This window comes from Fundulus heteroclitus, chromosome 15, assembly GCF_011125445.2.
Source record: "Fundulus heteroclitus isolate FHET01 chromosome 15, MU-UCD_Fhet_4.1, whole genome shotgun sequence".
Classification (NCBI taxonomy): Eukaryota; Metazoa; Chordata; class Actinopteri; order Cyprinodontiformes; family Fundulidae; genus Fundulus; species Fundulus heteroclitus.
The window spans coordinates 5,340,526-5,364,483 of record NC_046375.1 but is presented as its reverse complement, the minus strand read 5'-3'; the positions used below and the strand labels follow the sequence as shown (position 1 = coordinate 5,364,483).

General features: G+C 40.9%; 1 protein-coding gene across 3 annotated transcripts in view; it reads right to left on the bottom strand.

The window, feature by feature from the left end:
- Positions 1–1,010: 1,010 nt before the first annotated feature.
- The window catches only part of sipa1l1 (signal-induced proliferation-associated 1 like 1), a 104,034-nt gene continuing 81,086 nt past the window's right edge, over positions 1,011–23,958 (bottom strand). For 2 of the 3 annotated variants that reach the window (XM_012877322.3, XM_021323899.2), the window contains exons 14-25: positions 23,530–23,817; positions 22,938–23,087; positions 22,389–22,519; positions 16,606–16,703; positions 15,757–16,370; positions 12,253–12,438; positions 9,824–9,992; positions 9,506–9,740; positions 9,045–9,215; positions 8,828–8,939; positions 8,620–8,698; positions 1,011–5,503 (exon numbers count right to left, since the gene is read on the bottom strand). In XM_012877322.3, coding sequence (XP_012732776.2) covers positions 5,360–5,503; positions 8,620–8,698; positions 8,828–8,939; positions 9,045–9,215; positions 9,506–9,740; positions 9,824–9,992; positions 12,253–12,438; positions 15,757–16,370; positions 16,606–16,703; positions 22,389–22,519; positions 22,938–23,087; positions 23,530–23,817 — 2,377 coding nt within the window. In that variant the 3' untranslated portion in view covers positions 1,011–5,359. The remainder of the gene's footprint in view (positions 5,504–8,619; positions 8,699–8,827; positions 8,940–9,044; positions 9,216–9,505; positions 9,741–9,823; positions 9,993–12,252; positions 12,439–15,756; positions 16,371–16,605; positions 16,704–22,388; positions 22,520–22,937; positions 23,088–23,529; positions 23,818–23,958) is intronic. The other variant, XM_012877340.3, reaches the window with a different exon arrangement.

Below are 23,958 nucleotides of genomic sequence, written 5' to 3'. Positions count from 1 at the left end.
AGTTAGTCAAAGTTGATTGGAAGACAGATTGAGTTCATATCCAAGTCGTGGAAAAAAAAATCAGTTTCAGTCCTTTGTGTCTTTTTGAATAAAGGTGAGGGAAATTTATTCTTGGACCAGTTTTCTTTACTTTCCTTACTCAATCATATCAACAAAGATCTGCTAAACTTGAACAGCATGTTCTCTTGTCTTGCCTAATTTGTAGAGCGGCTGAGAGAACTTGGCTTCTGTGTCTTGCTATATTACTACCCTCAACTCAAAATTCGCAGTTCAACAATGCAACTATGAAGTGTATTCGTACCCCCATTAAACCAGCGGAAGACATTAAAATATCTAATTTTGAACCGTGCGATTAAATGTTTTGTGTAAACACGTAAAGATTCATTCATTCAACTTGGAACGACTTGTACACAAACATTTTTGCTGTGCCCATCCATTGAAAATCTACTTCAATCTAGGCTTGAACTTTATTAACTTTTTTTTTCTCTGTGTGAAATTAAGCTACTGCGAGATTCAAAACGCTTTTTTAAGGCATTTTACACATCTTGACCAACTACTGTAGAGGTTGTTGTTGCTGATACCAATTCTTCAAGGCTGTATTTAGCTTCAGGGTGAAAGTGAGAAGTATTTTACAAAATTATGAGAACGGATTTATACAATACCCATAATTTTTTTTTTTTTTTTGGCATCCTTTCTTATCCCTGTTTAAGCAGTGGTTACCGCATACTGAGAGAGAAAAGAGGAAACGCAGGTCGAGTGATTTCGTTTCTGGCCGTGGGAGCAGCTAAAATCCAATCAGATGAATCAGTGAGAAGAACAGTGGGAGCCTGAGGCCTCCTCGGGTCACATCCAGCTTCCCTCAGCTGCTCATCCCTCTATAGTTACTGGCTGCAAGGTCCAATCATCAGACAGGCCCGGCACAGGATCCACCCCCCCCCCCTCAATCCGACTGAACGTGAGCCGTTTTCCCTGCGTTGGGTATGAGGAACACAAATGACAGTACATCAAACTGAGAGCATTTATTTATTTCAGAAACTTTAATACTGTGATCACCGCAAATGTCTTGGTCACACTTTTACATCTTACAAAGACAATGGACTGGGATGTAAACAGTGTTGTTGTTGTTTTTTTTCCAATCTTTTGAAACTCCTGGTTCTCTCTTGATGCCGTGTGCCTTATTTTCAGTGGGATCTGATCAGCGTACAGCTGAGTCCGTTTCTGGAAGAGCAGCGAGCAGAGCGCGTCACGACACGGCGGCGCTTTGCGAATCCTCCCTCTCCCGCTGCAGTCAATGACCTCGCAAGCTGTGCGTGACGAGCATGCCGACCAAACGAGCGCCTTCCCGTCTGCTCTCGCTTTTCCTCCCCACCTGATCGGTGGTGCGTCGAGGAAAAGTAGGGTCCCTGTTTTATGAAACTTAAGCGTCCTTCCTTTGTTGAGCAGGAGCTGCAGAGCAACACCTAGACAAAATTGCACTGGGAAGGAAATTAACCCTTCTTTATATCCAAAACTTGTCAACACTGTGCAAAGGATCTCCATAACAGATCTTACAAAATGGACCTTCTCAACATCTTTACATTCACATTTCCGATATCCGTCTGTCGAGCAAAACAAAACACAGCAAACTTATGAGTAAACTGTAAATTAATACAACATTCACACATAAAAAAAAAGGAACTTTACTGGTTTACAGAATGAGTTTTTGTCTTAGATACACTTTTAACATTTGCACGGCACGTTTCGTCATTCTTCAGTGGGGAAAAAAAAAAAAAAAACCAGTTGTTCCCATGTACAGCAGCGTGATTAACGGCACCTTCGCTTGCAGAAACATTTTTGAGTTCAACAGAAGTCCAATCTTAGTGGATGGAGAACATCTTCTAGGCTGATTTCTACAGATGCATACCTCGTAAAAACTATTAAAATCAGAAGAAAGGGTTATTGTCTACTGGGATAACTGCTGTCGTCTAAGACGAACCGGAGATTCTTAAAACAGAACCAAGACTGATGCAGAGAGTCCAGTCTCTGTTGGTTTTCCTCTGCAAAACAACAGAGCTGAAGGAATAATATCGGTTATAATAAAACATCACAATTCTTTAAGCTCACTTCACTCTACATTCACGTTTCTGTAAATCTGTGGTGAACACTGGCAGGGCGTCCGCCTCACTAATTATACATGTTAATACACTCAGAGTTTATAGGAACAGGGGATGATAACTACTGAGACAGAAAGGCATTTTCACATACATGCCTGGATGGTAATAAAAAGTGAACACACACCTGTTAAAATGGCCGCTTTCAGCGATGCGTTTCGTAACTCCACGGATCCGGTGTAATTCAGCTGAAACATTATTTCGCAAGATGGAACAATACTTTCCTAAACAGCTGCTAATACCTTGTTGCTTAAGTGTGCGCACCTTTTGGACCGATACTTTGATTCGGTTTCAGCATCCGGTCATCTTGGGTTCACCCCTGCCTTAAATTACATGGAATTTGATTAATTGTACATAAATGTGGTATTGTCATATGATTTTGCTGATATTTGCATCCTTTAGCTAAAGCCGTAGTTTGCTGAACGCTGACAGACAGTCAGTCGGATCTAACTGTGCAAAGTTGATCGCCGAGGCTGACAGCAACCCGAAAGATGCGGCATAAACTTCCAACAAGTACTGGCCTCTTGTATTGTATCCACATATGTCTGAACTACAGAACAGGGTTACAAGATAGAGGCTCTTTCTTCTATAGGAAACAACCAGACACAATCTAATAAAACCTTGTGGGAGGATGTGTTACGGTGTGATAAAACCCAACTGGAACTTTCAAGTCACGGTCCCTTAAGATAAAAAACCAACAGTTAGCATTACCAAAACAACACCATACCCAGAGTACGACACATTGGTGGAAGCATCATGATGAGGGATTACTTTCCTTAAGCTCTTTTGGTCAGAGTGTATGTATTCATAAAAGGTTTTTCTCGTCAGCTTTGTTCCAAAAACAGTTGTGTAAGTGTCTGCTAGAAAATCCGAAGGAGGAGAGGTTTTTAATTTTTCCAGCATTAAACTATTTAGGACGGGCAAATCTTTGTGAGTCAACATGTAGCTGATCCTCCTAAGAAAGACAGAATGCTGGTATTCAGTCAAAATGTGTTTCAACAATTCATTAAAAGGGAGGCTATGCACGCTAATGCAACCGTGGTATGGCAGCCTTTCTCACTGATTCACAGCGGAATCGATAGCAAGGTTGTTTTTCCCAGCAGAATTAAATGGGAGGGGAAAAGCTTTGATTTTTGTTTTTGTCAAATATCTGCCATTTTAACAGGGTCGGGTGGACTTTTGAGCTCCGCTGTTGTTCTCTTTGTGACGTGGGGAACCTAATCTTCTAATATTTGCACTCCGAGGTCCTTTTGCTCAGATTTGCTCACAAACAAAAAAAAAGAATGCAAAGGCACACATAACCAAACACGCTTGTGTGAAGACTCCCCCGCCTCACACCACTGACCTGTCAGCAGACACATTTAACGCCTCGCGACGGCAATCCACAATGAGTGTGAAGGAGGTTTAGCGACAAGAAAAGTGTGTTACTGGATCCAGATGGAGATCGAGAGGCTTTCCCTTTTATCTGCTCCCCAGCTGCTGTTTCAAAGGCACGTCCCTGCTCTGCCCGGGAGTCGATGACCGACAAGAAGTGAATGTATCGTAGGCACGGCTGGGTAGACTAATGGACATTCTCACTATGGCGACACATTTCACATCCGCAAAAGATATATTCTTTAACATGTGCAAATTTACTTTCCCGACAACATTTTGTCCCCTTAAACCTGAGGAAAACTGTAGATGTAATGTACAGACATCCACACACACACACACACAAACATCCACACCAAGTCTGCTCCTTTTTTATATATAAAAATCCATCTCTGATTGTCTCTAAATGCTGGCTGCTATTTCTTCTCATTCTTATTCCTCTTCTAAGAGTTTTTTTGTGGCCTTGAATCAAGAAGCATAGGGGGAGAAAAGAAATTCTAATAAAAAAAAAAAAAAAAAAATACAGGTGATTGGCAGCACATTTACAAATCATGACATTTTCCACTGGTCACCACTAGATGGCACTGTAAGCAACACAACAGCAGGCTCGGGCACCACAAAATACAACATAATACAGAATAAAAAGCATATAGTCAGGCTTTAGGTAGAATTAGGAAAGAAAGCCATTTAAATAATATAACTATTGACCATTAGTCTTGGAGAACTAAACACTGATATCAGTTGTACTATACGAATAGAACAACTTGTTTATTGGAATTATAATACAAGGAAATAAATTAACCTGGGATTGATAAGTCTCCAACCGTTCCAGCCCCTAATTGTCTCTTATTTATAATCAGCCGGCTCTTTATTTTCAGGCAGTGGGATCATGAGTCCTTATATTCCCTTTTTCTCAGAGGAAATCGATGAAGGCTCTTGTGCAGCGGAGATTTGATTTCTTGCAAACATACCCTTTTCACGTCAAGCGGTTTTTTTTTTTCTTTGTTTGTTTGTTTCTTCACCTCAAGCTTCTTTTCAGATAGCTCCAGGAGTCCGGACCTCTTCCTATTGCTTTTAAGACACGCAGAACTGAGATGGACCGATTAACACTGGATCAGTCTTGGTTTATGGCACTGCTTGCCAATGGCTTTTAATACACTCCTCTTTCAGGCGATAGTGTATACAAAAAGATCTGAATGAAGGAGTAAAATAGAAAATAAATGCGTCTGAAGCTGGATGTCCAGGTACTTTAGATGCAAAAAAATATATAGATTCACTCCTTTAAATAGCGATGGAAACCTCTCTTGCGCTGTGTTGTGGCTTCAGATCTATAATATGTATTATTGGTTCGCTGCAGCAGCGTCTGTGTGGCTGCGTCTGCTTTTAAGACAGGATGTCTGAGCGACCCCCCCCCCCCCGCTGAGGCATCTTTGATTTGGTGAGAACCATGTTTGCTTTTTCAGAGCAGCTGAAGAATGCTTTAAAAGAAGTGGGAGGAGGGAAAATGAACAAATCGATGCGTAAAAGGCCAAATGTTGGTCTATGTCATAAAAGGACAGGAGTCTTCATTTTGACCACTGGAATAAGTGCGAAAGTCAAACATCTGGAGAATGAGGAGCTCTGTTTGGCCACTAAATGAAAACGGGGGAGGCAAACGGGGAGAAACGAGTCCCACATATTTCCTCCTCCTATAAGAACCAGAAAGTCTAATGATGTCGATGGAGTTAAAAACCAATGGAAGATTGTAGAAAGGGTCTGGTGGAGCCCCCTCTGCCTCTTCACAAACGCCGTGTGTGCAGATGAGCTGTGTGCGTGCGTGAGGGATTCGGTACGACGGGTCAGTTCATGTCGATAGTGTTGAAGACCCACTCTGTGAACTTCTTGAGCTTGGCAGCAGATGTCTGGGACTCCTCCTGAAGTCTCTGGTTGTCCTCCCAGAGCCTCTTGATCTGAGACTGAAGCCGCAATTTTTCCTCCCGCTCCTGCGTGAGAGGAGAAGGTCAGAAAGTTAATCCACAGCAGTTCTCCGCGGAGGAGCAATCCAGTGAAAGAGCTTAATTTAGCTTGTTGGTAGAATAGTGAGCAGCTGAGGGACAGGACCAAACACACTGAGTTTTCCTACCAACATGTATCCTGCTCGGCAGGAGAATATCTTTTTAAAGAGATCCATGATTAGTTGAAAATGTTGGCCTAAATATGTTGTAATTTTCCTATTAACTTCAAAATTGCTCTTTGTGATAAAAAAAATTGTATATGCTTTGTTATATTTTCCACCCATGGAGGTCACCATTTTTTGACCTGTGCAATGCATGCTGGGTTAATGATGCGGTTAGGTCCTACTGGACTGGAACCTACAGAGGGATCAAGAGTTGTTTTTTTATTCTATGGAGCTTGACTACTGGTGTAAATTTAGGCAATGCCACAGGGTGTAGCTGTTGGCTGTGATTTCACAACAGAAACTGTGAGGTGAGTCTTCATCGCTTCCCGCATGAAAAAAAAAGAAAAGTGCAATGGGGAAAAAGGTTTTGGAGGAAGACAACTTCCGAAGGACCCACATTTCTCCAGAAGACTGAGTCATTTGTTACCAACAAAACTGAAGTAGGAGCCAACAGGTGGATGTTACCTTTACAAGCTAAACCAGCAGTGGTGCCGACAATTTTTATCCATAAAGCGCCTAAACCCCGCCGCTATGTGAGTGAAAGACGCTGAGAGAAACATCAGAGACAGGCAACACTGGAAGCCCTTTTAAATGACGAAGCAACTGCTGCCGGTACCGAATGTGAAATCACAGACCCGACATTGCACCGAAGACCAGACCCATCAGATCCTAAGGAAGTATTATTAGACCTGATACCGGACACGGAGCACTATTTGCTGGATCACACAGTCCTAAGAGCAGTATGCGTCATTCATCGTTTCATTATTTATTGATTGATTTTATTATTATTATTACTACTATGATGTCATAAATTTCAATGCGCTCCGGTTCATTCGTTGCTGTTTTAGCTGGAAAGAGCTAGAACTAAAGGACATGGCATACGTCATTTACCCAGAACGCATTGCAGCGTAAACAACATGGCAACGTTGGTGTGACAATATTTTATTGAAATTTATAAAAACTAAACATCTTACAGTGTTTTTACCGTATTATTTTCTTACATCTAAAATAGACATTTCTCAAATAAAGTCTATTTGTCCAACTAAACGTGGATCCCTGTAAGTCTTGACACAAATTCTTAACTGAGTTTAGGCCTGGACTTGGACTGGGTCATCTCTACACATCTAAATGACTTTATAAAAAACATTCCTTTGCAGTTCCAGGGTTGTTGTCCTGCTGAAAGGTAAAATTTCTGCCTCGATCTGGTGTCTCGCAACCATTCTCTGCATTTCACAACATCTTTCTATCAGCTCTGCCTAGCTTCCCTGACATTGTTGAAGAAATCCCTCCTCACAGCATGAGGCTGCCACTGCCGTGTTTCACCATGGGGGCGGTGGGCTCAGGGTGAGGTGCAGTGACAGCATTTAGATCAAAATGTTTAGGTAGATATACTTACAGCTTTAGAAGATTAACGCTCCCTACATCGGTGTAAAATAACCGCTTACATTATTTAGACTGAGTAGCTATTTTTCTGGATACTTATATAAACATTTCCAGACAGAGTCAGAGCTAGACTGAATAGCGTTGTGGGCAGATAATATTGGTTGACATTTAAAAAAAAAAAAAATCCACATGGTAAAACAAAAGTAAACTGCAAAGCTGAAGAATGAATATAAATATTAAGACTCACACTAACCAAAAAGAAAAAAATATAAGCACAAACACCGTGATGTCGGCAGCTATTCCGTACATGTGCTAACCAATATTGTATTACTTTGCTAATCATTTGTTTTGTTTGTTTTTTTACTTAAATATAACCAACTAATCAAGTAATTGGACAGGAAATACTAGTTTTTTAATGTCACACTTTTTCTGGCAGTTTTTTGTAATATTTAAGACAACCAAGTACACAAAATTTAAATGTAATTACCTGATTCTTTTAAAATATTGCAGCTGGCTTCAGATTCAGTGCTGTGTTAAAGGTTTGCTTTTGCTCTTATGGCATCTAAACCAACTCAGAAGAGCTCTCTTTCATATGACGGTGATACTCGTCAAATCTGATTTTGATATTATCCTAAACTGCATATAGATTATGTAGACAGTTTGTGATATCGTTCCCTTTTTAGCTCTAAAAATAAATAAACAAATGGGGGATTGTATGCTTTGTGTGGTATCGAAACCAGAATTAGTTTTATAATCATAAATTCTGATCTAAGAGAAACTAGAGGCCAAAAAAAGCAGTAAAAAAAGACCAGTTTTGATTTTAATCTGTCATTAGTTCAAAACCCCAAATCATCAATGATTAGGAGAAAAACACAACCCATGATGCGGCAAATCCATAACGAATCAAATAGTTAAAAAATAAATAAAAGTTGAGGTACTATTCTTTTACCAAGAATTCTGATTTTGATCTTTTAGGTAATAATATAAAGGATCAAAGTCTGGAAACTCAAACATTTTTCAGTGTCAATTTTCTTCAATATTTATGTAGAATTTAAAAAATATATATAATTCCAGACTTTTCAACATTTCTTAGCAAGCCTGTTTACAATATCAACCAACCTAAAGAAAACGAAAACACGTTTTGATAATCCTTTCAGAAAATGCAACTATTAGGTAAAAGTTATTTACACTTGTTAAAGGAAGCTAAATCTAGTAGTGCAGTAAAATCCCTTTAAAATTCAAAGACAACATTTTATTCAATTTAAAACTAAATAATATTCTGAAATAAGCCCAAGAAATATTTAACTAATAACCCATCTACGGGGAAATGCAAATTAGCTGAGGCTATAAATCTAAACACCTTAGATTTGTTTCTGCACAAATAACCCGACGAAACAACATTTGATGTGAGTTTTCCTGGAAGCGCTTCTTCCTTCAATGGAAGACAGACCTGGTTACTGAATCACTGTGGAATATAAGTAATTTAAATAAAACCTGATACTTCATGAAAATTTTATTCTTAAAAAGCACTGCAGATATGTTCTGGTTTTGTCTCACCTTCTTCAGGTCCTCCTGGAGCATCTTCACCATGGCTTCCAGTTTAGTCACCTTCCTCTCCAGCCCTATGTGACCCTCGCTATAGAAATAGAAATGGAGTTGATTTTCATAAAGCTCATCCCAGAATCAATGGGACATTGTCACAAACTGTCAGAAAACTAAAAAAAAAAAAAAAAAAAACTAAAAAAAAAAGGCTGTAGGACTGAACCTGGATGAGGGCCGTGACAGTGGAGCAGGCTGCAGCTCTATGTGTTGCTGCTGGGGACTGGATGCCGCACTGCTTCGATGGTTTGAATCCCCAAACACATAACTTCTCTGGACTAGAAGGAGAGGGAAGGAAAAAAAGAAAAAGTTTCAGCAAACGCATCGACAGATGTCAGCGTGTTGATTTGCTTTAGGTGGTAGAACAAGTATTTTTATTTTACTGTAGTGTGTGTTTCTCTCATTCTCGAAGGTACTGGCCACATCCACCAGGTGAGTCCACTCAAGAGGACTGTCTCTACCTGAAGATGGGAGGGGCATCAGCTCCTGAGGGAGGGGTCCCCGATGACGCTCCACCAAATCCACCAATGACGTGTCAGATGCCGAAAGGTCCCCTATTAATGCAAATTGTATGAAGGAGGACGTGAAACAAACCCACGCATCTACCGGCACTTTGCTTTTCCAATCAACAGGGGGCAGCAGCTCCACATTTATAATAGACACACTTCCCTGACTTCTAAGTTAATCCTTTCTCACTTTTTTTTTAAGACGTAAAAACTTTAATTTTTTTACACTGTTTATTTGAAAACGCTAAAGATTAAGTATGTCGATCCGTCCATTAAATGAGCAAAAAAAACTGAATAAAATATTGGGAAATAGAGATGTGTACCCGGCCCTTTCTTACCGTGGAGTTTGACTCCTAGTTTATAGGAGGGCCGTCTGAGGGGTACACCGCGAGTGGTGGGAGAGCGAGGAAGGGTGGAGCAGCTGAAGAGGAGATCGGTGGCGAGCGCCGGCTCGGTGACCGAGTCGCTCAGGGAGGGGAGCCGCTGACCGCGATAGATGCTCTCGTCTGACAGGGTGCGGTGCAGCGAGCGGCGCCGGCTGAGCGGCTGGCTTGGAGGCGACTTCTGGCCGTGCTGAGGCAGATTGAAGGGTAAAGTTAGGGATGCGTACATTTTAATCTCACTTTTGCTCCCTTTCTGCTGCCGTACAAAGGTACCTTTTCCTTGTGTTTTCTCGGTGGTGGTGGCGTGTCGTGAGCAGGGTGCCTCTTAACGTCTTCCTCCACAGTAGATTTGGCATGAGTCTGCGGGGAGTGCATGTCTCGAAGTGATGGTCTCGCTGCCGGAGTCGGGGCCACTTCTCCTCCACTTTCGCCTGGAGATTTCCTAAAACAGATTTTTGCCAATAATTAGGAATAATTAAAAAAAATGTATGCATACACTTTAGGAATATCCTTGCGTGGTCAAATTGGGTTAAAAAATACATCAAATCACACTCATGTCACATATTAAAGCTGTTGCTGTACATTTCTCAGCCACATGGAGGCAATCAAGCAACAGTCACATTGTTGCCGACACCTAATGAAGATGAAACGCTGTCATGATTTTAAAAAGACCCAAAGGTGTGACGTTCAATTTGTCGGTCCAATTATAATAAAGAAGAGAATAACCCACACAGTGAATATAGAATTAGAAAAGACAGATTCAGAATTTCTGATAATAAATAAAAAGGTGTTTTAATTTGCAAATCCAATTGTTTGTACAGTTATTATATGAAGCTGTAAAACCTAAAAAATAAAATCTCAATCTCAAAATAAAGTCTCAAACTAATCATTTCATTATATAAAAAAAATAATAACAAAAACCAGCCAGACACATTGATGAAACATGTGGTAAAACATAATTAATGCGAGTCATAATAAATAAGCTGTTACACCTCTGACCATGTCCGTTTCCATCTCTTAGCCACATATTTTCACTCTTTACAATAAAACAGGGACACATTTTTAAACTATTTGTTATGCTGTCAAACTTACGTTTATTGCTACACTGTAAGGACAAAGTTATCTCAGTTGAAAAAAAAAAAAAAAAAAACGAGTTATAGTTAGTGTTTTTTTTTTTTTTTTCACTTGGCCATCCTGTTTTACATTTTGTAACATTATTTGAAATAAGGGCCAGACTTTATTCATTATACCAAAAGACTTCTGGTAGTGGGAATTATTTTATGATACTCTGACTTCTGTAAGTTGGACCAATTAGACGCTACACTAGGTTCTGTGTTTCAGTGATTAACCCTGTTTCTCTCCCAGACAAATCTATTGGCTGAGGTTTTACTCTGACTAACTGGATGTGCTCTATTTCAACCTCTACCACCACACAGACTCAGAGTTTAGCTGCGTTTCTCTCTTAGATAAAGACACTAAAAGGAGGTACTACTTCCATTATGTTTTTACTTTTCTCTAACATAGAAAGCACTCCTGGATCAACGCTTCTGCGCTCTTTTTGTGCGTCTGGTCAGTTTTATCTAACCCCTGGTTGGTCGTAGCTCCCCGGGCTCTATGAGCCGTCCACTGCTCCCTAAGGAGGATGAGTTAAACGCAGAAGACAGATTTAGTTGGAATGTACAATTCCAATGATAAATACGATTTCTTTCTTTCCTTCTACGTGCATGCTCGGTATGAGGGATTGCTGCAAAGTCAACGATTCGACGCAATCTGCTGGGTTTCCTTAGGTGGAAAAGTTTTAACTAATCTGTCTGTATGATTGACTTTGTTAAGTGCCTAGAGATTACACATGCTGTGAATTGGTGCTGTATAATTAAACTGAATTTAATTACGATAAATATTCAAGTTCAATCACTAATCTGCACTCAGCTATCTAAATTTTACACTGACTCTTTGGGAGTTGTTCTTGAACACCATCCAATCTGGTCAATTTGAGGCTCTGAAACAAATTACCAATTTAATTGAGCAAAAATCTCCCTCTCTACCTTTAAGAATCTCATTTAAACATCTGTTCTAATGTCTCTAAAACACTAACATGGGACCCTTGAGAGTACTTCTTTGATTTGTCTGCTTTATTGATAAATCACGCCTTGATAAATTGATTGATAAATCACGCCTAACGCTTTATCCAGAACCTCCTACTTACACTGGAGGATAAACATTAATGCTTTCTTCCAAGTTACCTTAGAAGCATTTGTTAAATAACAAAATATAGTAGCAAGGTCATGTATTTTAAGAGTCTGATTTCTGCTCCACTGTGCAGGCAATTTAATATACAACAGAAAAATGAGCATTTACTGAGTAAATGTTGTGCGAATGCTGTCAGCTGAAGGGATGAACTGAAGTTAGCTATAAATAATGGAGTCAAGCAGGAGTCCCTATGGGGTTTATACACATAATTAGCAAAAATATTGAAATTTTAAATGTTTTTTCCCCAAAAAAATTACTAACAAAAACATTATACCTAAGCAGAAGCAACAGTTCGGCAGTGTCAGATGTTCTAAAGGCAAAGGTAAGTTGCAGTAGATGGGATTAAGGTGGGATGAAGCGCTATTTGACTAAAACGTTTATGAAACTTTACTCTCAGAAAGGACTTTTAAAGATTTCAGGTAATGTGTCGTCTACTTTTCGCTCATCCTTACTTCCTTGTGTCTCCAAAGTCCACAGAGTTGATGGTGGAGCCAGGCTTCCTCCAGCCAATCAGATACTTGGACTGAGCTCCCTGACGGGGGTAGAAGGTCTTGGGCCCGGGGGAGACTGAAGACTGAGACGAAGGGGAGGTGGCTGAAGACGATGACTCCTCTCTGGGTGAGCTGTGGCCAGAGTGCCTGATGAGGGAAAAAAAAAGGAAATGGGATACCGATGACGCCTAAAGATTTTTGTCTCAGAACAAATCTCAGAACAAGTAGCAAATGTTTTACTCTTTTCACAATATCAAACCTCCTATCTAGTTCTAAAATATTTTTGCTTAGGAACAAGAGATCCGATTAAAGCACAGTACAAACTCTTCATTTGCGTTTCCACATTTTATCATGTTCCAGCCACAAACTTCAATGTATTGTAATGAGAATATATGTAAAATGGTCAGAATAAATAAATAAATCTTTGTAATATATATATATATATATATATATATATATATATATATATATATATATATATATATATATATATATATATATATATATATATATATATATATATATATATACTTTGTCAGTGTTAACAGACGCACATTACATGTATGGCAGCAAACCACTAGGGGGCGTGAGCGATATTGGTTTCAAATTTGCATGGCTGTCAGTCACTGACAGAAGAAACTCTTAATATCAAATGAAGATATATTAATTTGATTTTTTTCCCCTCTTCACTATGCTATTCCTGAATTCAGAAATATTCTGGGGGCCGGATAGAAAGCTCTGCTGGGCCATATGTTGCCCACGGGCCGCTAGTTGATGTTCTGTCTTATGCTCATAACATGAGAAAATATAATCCAGTAAATATAAGCAGGTACATGGGGCCCTTTTTCTTGGCAAACATTGTAGCAGCAATGAAGTTCGTCTTGGCCAACTCCATGTTTTACCTAACTACAGCTGCATGTCTCGCTCCGCCTAGCTCCACTCACATACATCTGGGACATCGCCCGTTGAAAGTGATTTCTCCAACCAATTTTATGGTCTGGCCAATCAGGACGCAGGGCTGGCATTTCATAGATGTGACGTAGTGGAGACGCAACCATGACGTGAGACTGTTTTGATAGCAATGGCGGCTTGTCGAAGAAGCAAGCATTAACATTGATGCTGCTATTTCTTCCGTGTTGTCCAATCTACCTAATATTGTTTCATTAAAAGAACATCAGAGAACGGCTCTGAAGGCTTTTGTTGGTGGAAACCATGTTTTCGCCCTTCTCCCGACCGGATTTGGCAAGTTTTGTTTTCAAGGGTGCGCCCGTGGCGGAGCGGTTAGCGCGAACCATATAAGGAGGCCTTTAGTCCTCAACGCGGTCGGCCCGGGATCGACTCCGACCCGCGGCGCTTTGCTGCCTTTCTTCCACCCTCTTCCTGTCAGCTCACTGTCAATAAAACGCGTGCCACTAGAGCTGCAAACACATAAAAAAAAAAAATTTTTTCCTGCGTCGCTCTCATCAGCGTCACGGGTTAGCTTCGGTGTGAGTGGTTGAAATAGCACGTCGATAAAGATGACAGACAAGTGGCTTATCCAATCATATGCAAGAAGTTTTGATAAGGCCCAGCCTTCAATAAAGGCAATTCCTATGGCGGTGTCCCAGATGTATGTGAGTGGAGCTAGGTGGAGCGAGACATGCATCTGGCTGTTGTCAGATTATGTTTTACCCTACCCCACACAACTTCTAGACTACAACTATAGTGAAGTGATGCCCAGGTGATTCAATGGATCTCTGTCTGGACTGCTGAAAAGAACTTGGTTCAACAGGAGGCGTTGGACACAGGAGTTCTCCTTAGCTGGATACGCGAGCTCAGCTATGAAAAGTAGGACATGTGTTCCACATTTCCTGAGGCCTAATGTGGAAAGATAAGAGGGAATTAAAATGACTCTTTCTGCTTGGTTTCCAGAAACGTCTTGCTGAGAAGGAGGCTGCCTGGTATGTGATCTTTTCGGATGAAGAGGTTTTGGCATAAGTAATGAGAACAGGAATCACACTGCAGTGGTGAGGCGCGTGCTGAGAGGACAAGATATTCAATAAATGAGCCAAATTCAAGAACCAAAGCTGAACTTAGTTAAAGCATACAGATGAAACATTAATGCAATTCCATAGAAACTAAATATATAAGAACACCCTGCTGCTTTTTATATATTTTTGGCCTATGTGTGTAGGTGGCATCTAAAAATTATTACGTGTATTGTTTGCTTTGGCTGCTTGTAGTCATACAGTTAAAAGTCCATAACAATAAAAAGTAATTAAAAGCAGTAAAGAGTAAAACAAAACAAAAAAACTACAAGGTTGACCAAGCAAATGTATGACTTTGAAACAACACATAGTTTGTGTTTTGCCATCTGCTTTAGATTGTTGCCTCTGCCTCTGGCTGGATCATGTGTCTACCAGCATAACCAGGCCCACAAAGCCTGCAAGGATTTTATATGTAGTTCAACCAGACTCTGAATTCCTTTTCCTCCAAAATGTTTTTGCCAGTTTAAATCTAATAACCATTTATTTTCCAACTGCGTTAACCACTCGGTTCTCTTCTCTTGGATTATTTATGAAGTAGAGAGGAGTCAGTTCAAAACGGCATGAATGGAAATCTCAGGAATGCGAGTCCTCTGCCAAACGGAGACAGATTGAGCTGGTTGTGTTGACATACGCTGAGGTTCAGACCAGCTTCATCTGTGTAGAGGATGCAGGATTGAGGTGGATTTTCATGTTGTGTCAAATTAAAACATGGAGGAAGATTACGATGCAAAAAAATATCTTTGGATTAACAACAAATGACATTTTGCTGATTAAATAATCTGCTCTGAGAAGGCCCGTCTCATAGCATCTTTTGTAAGCTAAAGCTATGGTTGTCCTTAGATTTACTTAGATACAATGGTGGTAGTTACCCTCACCAACATCCAGTGAATTATGAAAGCATTCAAACATTCAACTTTTTTTTAGTTTTTCTCATGTTAAGTGCCATAAACTACTGTATGTGACTGATGCATAGTAGCTCATAGTTGTAAATGTATCACACATTTTCTAATTGAACTTGGCTTGATACTTTAAATTTACTACAGAGTTTCCATGTTCACTGCGATCTTAACACTGAAACTCCCTTCCAAGCTGCTTTGGATGAAAGCCTTCGCCAAACTAACCAAACTTTATAGGAATATAAGACATAAGCAAAAGCTTTTCCTATATTGAAAGTGGCAAGAATCTGCCGTCCGGTTACGCGATTACATTTTAGGTTTGTAGAGACCTTTTCAAGCTTGCAATCTGCTTTTCAGGATGAACTAGCTTAGCTAGACAAACCTGAGCTTGGCAAACCTCTAAATATATCAGAAAAGCACGAAGGTTGTTAGACGGTTTCCTGTCTGGGTCTAACTTTTTGAATTTAACTACATAAACAAGCGTTTTATCGCTGTTCAGATTTAACGAGATGCACCGTTATATGTCGCTTGCATAAACTTACCTCGAATGTGATCCACCGTCACCCAGGCTGAAAGTACTGCTGTCTCTGACAAGAAGATGAGTTGGTGGGCTTCGACCCACCGATTCATGGGTTCGACCACCCGAGTCATGGCTTCGACCCCCCGAGTCATGGCTCCTACCCCCAGAGTCATGGCTCCTACCCCCAGAGTCATGGCTTCTACCCCCCGAGTCATGGCTTCTACCCCCCGAGTCATGGCTCCGTTCTCCTGGAGGCCCCGGAGACTCGGCAGCAGCAGGCGACCTCTCCAGCATCCTGCGCCCCCCCTCAGTCGGACTATGCCATGGAGACGAGGTGCGCTCCCTGCTTTCTCTGCTCCCACTGGGGGCCAGCAGGGAGGCGGTGCTGCCATGGTGGGAGTGGGGGTGGGAATGATGCGAGGCTCCGTAAGAGCCAGTGTCGATGCCACTGTCGGCTGAGGCCCCCTGGAGGTAGCCTCCTCCTCCCAGGCCGTTGGGTTCCGGTTCATTTGGGTCCCCGGTGGAGCCTCCTCCTGTCCCCAGGTCGAACCATTTGTCACTGTCGCTGTGGCCCCCACTGGAAGCGGTGCTGGACAGAGTGTTACTGCTGGAGTGCCCCGAGTAAGGGCCGTCTGACTGCCAGGGCAAACAAAAAAAAAAAGAGAAGGTAAAAAAACATAATTTTCATTATTAGGGAAAATATGGGTTATTATGTAAGCAAGTGATCCATCGTGACAAGACACTGCAATGTTATATAAGCACCAATTTAATTAGCTAAGGGTCTGAGGTTTAATCTACAAGTAAAGAACAAACTGTACAGTCAGAAGGTATTATCAGAGAAACGCTTCACAAGACAGGAGTAAATTCAGACCTGGCTGCCCTTCTTTGGGGAGAGGTGAATGACCTGTTCCTGCCTCTGGATGCGAGGGGCTCCAGAGTAGCCCTGGCTTGACTTGGACGCTGGGGCCTCTGCAATGAAGTTAAACAAAGCCGGGGTTGGTGACAAACGCACGGACAGACCCTGCAGCGCAGAAAAGCTGCTGATAATTCAACAGATCATTATGCGACAAAAGCTCCAGGAAGCACTGACTTGTTTTCATTTTGCCTTTTCATCGTCTATTAACAAAATCCCAGCTCAGTTGTTATGAAAAGCAACGCACATCAAACACAAATATGCCCCCCTGCTGGCTCTGCTTGCTCTGGGCAAGATGTGCTGCATGACAGAGTCCTGAAGTAAACCTTGGTATAAATGGGACTATTGTGTAATTGTCTGTCTGTTATGCAATAAGATATACAGAGCAGGCAAGTTAATGAGCACAGCAGCATGAGAGAGGGAGAGAGCGAGCTAGCGGTTGAAACGTAACATCTGTTGGGATGAATCTAAAAACGTAGTTTCCATCTCATTTAGAATATTTATTACTTTGTAGGGTTGCGCTGCAGCCCACGGGGCTCTCTGCGCTAATTAGAGCTGGGAGCGGATTGTGGACTTCTACCCGGTCTACTGTAAATCACCACTTATCTAACGCTCTAAATAAGCCAGGTAAACTAAACGCTTCGGTGTTCACCGCCTTTCCAATAATTAAAATGTATTTAGTTATAAAACAATATAGTGGAAAGATCGACGTGTACGGTGTTTTCAAACTGCTTCAACAGTTTTCACCAGTTTTCATGCTCGAACGACAACTTTTAGGTGTTTTATCTACATTTTGTAGTAGCACACAATCAAGAACTGGAAGAAAAGCCAAAAGGCGCTCTGGCAAGACAAGAGTAAAAAATGCACTTTATGGCCAAGATGTAAAATGCTAAGTTAGGCGAGAAACTAGTCAAATTCAGACCTCCAGGGATAATTATTGTCCAAGTCAGGGGGTGGCGCCAAACACTCAGCAGATAAGGTAAATGACCGGAGAGATCATGAGCAGAAGAAGAAAAGCAGTAAGACTAATTCTACAGAAACACAAAGTAGGGATTTTCTGTTTTCCCAGTATGGATCTCTCATTTAACAGACAATAGGATAAAGAAAACTGCATTGATATTCAGATGAAAAAAATAAAATCACTTTATTCTTTCTGTTCAGATTTTCTTCCTCCTCTTCTGAGCAGACCGTAGTGAAAAATATACATTTGTAAAGTGGATTGCTGTGGCTCAGCTGAGATACACATGATATGTAAAGGTCTCCAAATATCAAGCAGGTCACTTACACAAAGGGCTGAGCGATATGGACCAAAAATAATAGCTGGACATTTTTAGGCTGGATGCCTATATACGATATTTATCTTGATATATTTTTCTTTTCATAAAATAATTAGAAAAAAAGGCATCTCTGTAGCAAAGCTTGTCTCACAGGCATGTTTTTTTTAACAAACAGCTGCAGCAGAAAAATAACCTACTGGAATACATACAAGTATAGTTACAACGGAACATAGAACATCTCGATATAAACCATATGGTCTAATTTTACATCTCTTTTTAAAAATCTCAATATTTTTAAAATCTCGGTATATTACCCAGCCCTTCTTACACAGAAACTAAGTACTTTATATAACTAAGTATTCACTGACCTGCCTTGACTTGCATATGAATTTGTGTGACATCCCATTCTTAATCCATAGGGTTCAGTATGATGTTCATCCCTTTGCAGCTGCAACAGCTTCAACTGTTCTGGGAAGGCTGGTCGCAAGGCTGGGGAGTGTGGCTTCATGGGAAGTTTTGACCATTCTGGACGAGAAGGCCTGGCTCTCAGTCTCTGCTCTAATTCATATGGCCTGGATGCAGCTGTTTGGCCATTAAAACCCATTCCATGTTGTTGGGCTAATCAGATAGCCACACTAAGTTTGGAGCTCTGCAGCGTTTGACTCTGCAGAAAGTTAGCGCTCTATGCAGCCGCTGTTCCCGCCCCGTCAGTTTAGGAGGCCCATCACTTCATGGCTGAGTTTCTATTGTTCCTAATCGCTTCCACTTTCTTATAACACAACTGACAGTTGATTGTGGAATAGTTAGGAACGAGGAAATTTCATGACCAGACTGGTTACACAGGTGGCCATCGCACGCTGGAATTCACAGAGTTCCTGAGAGCGACACATTCTTTCACAAAGGTTTTATAGAGACAGTTTGCATACCTGCTGTTTGGTTTTATACACCATGAAGTGATTCAAACACCATTTTTCAATTACATGGATGGGTGATGAATACTTTTGGAAATACATTGTGTGTAAAACACTTAATGCACATTACCCTGAATGCACAAACGGCAAATGTTTTACATGGTGAACAAATGCCACATTTCGTTTTAAGGTTATAAATAAAGACACTACAATCTGATAGGGAACTTTGCAGCACAAACATGAGAATAAAAGTTATGCAACAATAATAATAATAATAATAATAATTCACAACAGCTGACAGTATTAGGGAGCAGGTACAAACTGAGCACCAATATTTTACAACAGCAGATTAATGTGCTATATTTTGTTACGGAAATCTGCTTTTTTTTTCTTAGGGTTTATAATAAATATAACAAAAGGCAACACCGATTTCAAATGAATCAAATATCTGCAAAGAACAGAAAAGGTCTAAAGCCGTTTTACATGGCTGAGCAAATTATTTAATAGGGCTGCAATGATTAGTCGACAATGTCGATAATAAAAAACTGTTGACGCAAAAATTCATGTGTCATTTAAAAATATTTAAACATTGCGGCAGTCTCAATATTTCACTTTCAGCATAGGACGTCTAGAAGCCCCCGCGGTGCGTCCACTGTAGACTTTGCATGTAAACCCGATGCGTTTGGTCTGAACGCAGCATAAGGCTGCAGCAGAGGGAATTATGGTGTCAGTTCCCTAGTTAGCAAAGAGCATCTGTCACATGACACTTTCACATGACTGTAAATCCGCAGTAATAGCCGAAAAGATTTTCTTCTCTTTTTTTAACTTCTATTGCAGAAACGACGCCAGGGGACCGCCAAAACAGAACGGGCGAAAGAAATCCTCTAAACTCACTCACATAGCAGAGCTATCAAGTTCTTCTCTAACCCCCAGTGGGTCGAGGCAGATGACCGTTAACACTGAGCCTGGTTCTCCTTCCCGTTAAAGGAGAGTTTTCCTCTCCACTGTCACTTCATGCATGCTCAGTATGAGGGATTGCTGCAAAGCCATCAACAATGCAGACGACTCTCCCTGTGGCTCTACGCTCTTTCAGGAGGAGTAAATGCTGCTTGTCAAGACTTGATGCAATCTGCTGGGTAGATTGCATCATTAGATAGGAAATTATTTGACCAATTTGTATAATCTGATCCAATCTGTATAATCTGATTGAATTTGATTTTGGAAAGTGCCTTGAGATTACATGTTTCATGAATTGGTGCTATATAAATAAAATTTTACTGAATTGAGTTAAACGAAAAGTTCGGTATGGGATTTATGCGACCGGGGTGTGCGTGTGTGTGTGTGTGTGTGTGGTGGGACGCTACGTTGAACCTCAGTTGAATTTAAAATTAATATTTTATGGAGGCTTATTTATAAAGCTAATAAAGTATAGTGGCAATAATGAGGCGTTCAAATGTGTGTAAACAAGAACAGGTGAGTCAAAATATTATTTTACATGCAACTGAAGTGATGAAGATCAATAAAAAAAAAAAATTATCGTGATCATTGACTAATTGAAAAAATAACCAATAGATTAGGCGAACTATAAATAATAATCTTTAGTTGCAGCCCTGTTATTTACAGCTAAATTATTCCCCCTTTGAAGAAAGCAGCTTGTCAGATTAGTCAAACCTCTGACAAGCCGGACCCGTTTTGCTGGAACAGGCAGAAACCTCTCATACTGGCTTGGTTTGTACTAAAAAGTCCTGTTTGCTTAACGTCTCTTCCTTATCGCTGCTTCTTAATCTAGAACCGTTTTCCTTTCTTAAGCTTTCCATCCATCAATTAATCCACCATCTGATACTGAAAACCCGGGAGCTCTTGTTGGGTTGGTTACATTCCTGAGCTGCAATACTTCCTCATCTCACCTGGTGAACAATCTTTTTTTTGGATCCTTGTGTTTTGTTTGTGTAAACAATCTGAGCATACTGGAGTATTTCACATGGCCAGGATGGGAGGTAAAGTGATGCGTTCAGGATAGCTAAGAGAATCTGAGCTCCTAACAAGATAGATAAAGATGAACAATGTTTGCAATGGGAATTGATATTCCAATAGTCATGATATTGTGATTGTACACATTGCACAGAAAGCATAGCATGATAGGGCAAGTATATTTGTTGTCTTGCCCAGCCTTCCTCTAAATGAGCAAAACTAGTATAAAGAAACCCTAAAAGACGTGCAGCTGTAATCGAAGAAAAAGTTTGTACGAATGGATACAACACCTTTTAGTTTTTTACTGCAAAAAAATAAAAATCTTGTTTCTTCCACTTTACAAAAATGCTCTACTTTGTGTTTGTCTATTAAATCACAAAGAATACACTGAAATGTATGGTTTTATCAAGACAAAATGTGCATGAATACTTTTGTAAAGTTCTGATTAAGATGATCAGGAGATAAAAAGGATCCCCAACACCAAACGCCGTGCACTCTGTGTGACTTCTGATATTTCTGGATAGAGTCTGGCCACATCGTCCTTGCTGACAACTAGAGGGTCAAGAGTTAAAAAATGGGAGGCAAAGGAAAAGACAGAACTCAAAACCACAAGACAACAGAAAGGGCTTTTCGAGGGCTGGAATCTTGGCTGACTTCGGCTCAGCTGCCCCGGCACGGATCGTTCCTCCCTAACCAATCATGACATAAATGCTCCAAACAACCACAAAATGAAAGACTGAGACCTTGAACTGTGGTTGTGGTGGCCAGCGACAGGTTGAAGACAAGGCTGAAACTAAATTGGTCAACAATCAAAGCAACGTTCTGCTTGGAATCAGAGGGGGGAAAAGGCAAACTTTGTGGCTTTCAGAAACAACGCTAGAGTAAAAAGAGAAAGCATTTAAAACAAAAAATGGATGGGAGAATTCCTGAAACGGCATGAAAGGGAGTGAAAACGAGAATTAAAAGATGAATGAGGGGAAAACATGAGACGCAACGGAAAATGAGGAACAGACAGGAAGGAGGGGGGGGAAGGAAAGGCACACAATGATGGTGTGTTGACAAGAAAGACAGATGTGTCTTCCGTTTCTCCTCTGCTTTTCCTTCAATACGCCTCAGAATAGGAAAAAGTGAGAGACGTAAATCCATTCTCGCTTACTTACAATGGAACTACAAAAAGTCTCCCATTTTGCTTTTTCTGCTTGTCTTATTAAGTTTCCACCTTTTTTGCTTGCAGAGACATTAGGACGTCTGTGAAGGCTATATAATTCACAGCTTGCGGGAGAAGAGGAGGAATAAGAAAGGCGATGGGAGGGTTGAGGAAGGCTGCTGTCAGAGCGACGTCTTACGGACGCAGTATTCACACACCCCTCACGATACCTGCCAGTTCAAAGGGTTTTAAAGCGCAGATAAATTTGGAAGATTTCTTTCGTGCGCCGTCTCCTCCTCCATTGCATATATCAAACTGCACCCACTCTTTGCATGTATACAAGTCCCATTAGCATACATTTGCATTCAGACATATATTTCCAGCAAACAGCGTGGCCAACCAATCAGGGCTCAGGACGTATTTGAGCAGATTTACCTGTTGACCCTCGTTCGCCTCCACCTTCCTCCGTTCTCGACCAGTTGGGAGTGGATTTTCCGCTGGAACCACCCTCTCCGGCCACCTCCCGTCTCTCTGATGACATGGGTGAATGTCGGCTGCTTGCAAACCTGTCAAAACAGAGAAAAGGCACTAAATCTGAGACAAAACTTTTTTAAGTGTGTTATACATGATTAAAGATGCAGTGCAAGAAAAGACAATGAAAACTTGCCTCTAGACTTTAGTGGGTGGACGTAACGTGAGAGCACCTTACTTAGGAATATTACAACTGTCAACTGTACAACAAATATACTGTATTTTCAACCAGATTACAGTGTAATTTAATTCTGGGGGCTGAAACGTCAAAATCAATATAATCTACGTCCTCTAAATGTGAAAACTGATGATTGTGCCACAGCTTTTATGTCATTAAAATAAACACGCGGTGAATAATCGTGCACAGTAAGAGCCTCGGGGCAAGTTAGGAGTTTACAGAATATAACTGCGTGAAGGTTGGGTATGAAACATTAGACAAACTATCGCTCTTACTGCTCAGGCATGGACTTCTGCCTCCAGTGAGCGGAGCTTCCAGAGGCCTCGCTGGAGCAGGACAGGTTGCTGGGAGAGCTGCGGTTGTGAGGAGAACGACCTAAAGCCAGGGAAGAGGCCAGGCTGTAGCTCTCACTGCCAGGAGACATCCTGGAGAACAACAAAAGCATGCAAATAAACTATATACGTATATTCACTGGAAACTAGTGAATAAAAACAAAAAAAAAAAACGTTCACGGGTAAATCCAGAGGGCGTTACTTCAAGTTTTCAAAACTAAAAAAAATATTCAGCTTAAATAATACATCATTGCTGCATCTGCTTGTGTTTATTGGGACATTAGTTATTTGCAATGTGTTTCTATTTCACGGACAAAGTGAAATATTAGGCTTTACACCTCAAAAAAAAAAAAAAAAAAAAAAAAAAAAAAAAAAAAAAAAAAAAAAAAAACATCAAGAAAAATTAACACGGCTGCTTCCTGCTTTCTAATCATATATTCCCAGCTTTTCACCCTTTCCACTAAAAGTTTCCGACCCCCTTTTCAATATTTATGTACATTGCCAGTCCAAATTTAGAAAGCTAAACAGCTCTGACCTCTTGGGGTCCAGAGGTCGACCGTCGCTGCTGACGCTGCGTGGAATGGCAGCGCCTCTCTCCAGCCTCTCAGCAGACAGGGTCTTTCCCACTGAGCTGCCAAGGCTGATGGCTCGGTTGGGGGTGTGCGGCTGTGGTGAAGCGGTCAGGGACTGCTGAGGGCTGCTCGACGTCCTCTGCCACTTGTTATTGTTGCTGCGGAATGGGAACTTGTACTCGAAGGAGCCGCTGTCTGTGCTGCTGCCCTTGTAGTCAGACACCGGCACTCGATAGAGCTCTGAGCAGCCCCTGCAAAGACGAGAACAAAAGGGTTTAGTTAAAACGTTGCTCGCTATTCGCATAGCTGTGGGATTTGGGACTACTGAATGACACAAATAAAAAGGTCATATTTGTTCTTTGGAGCCTCAGCTCTTCACATTTGCACATTAG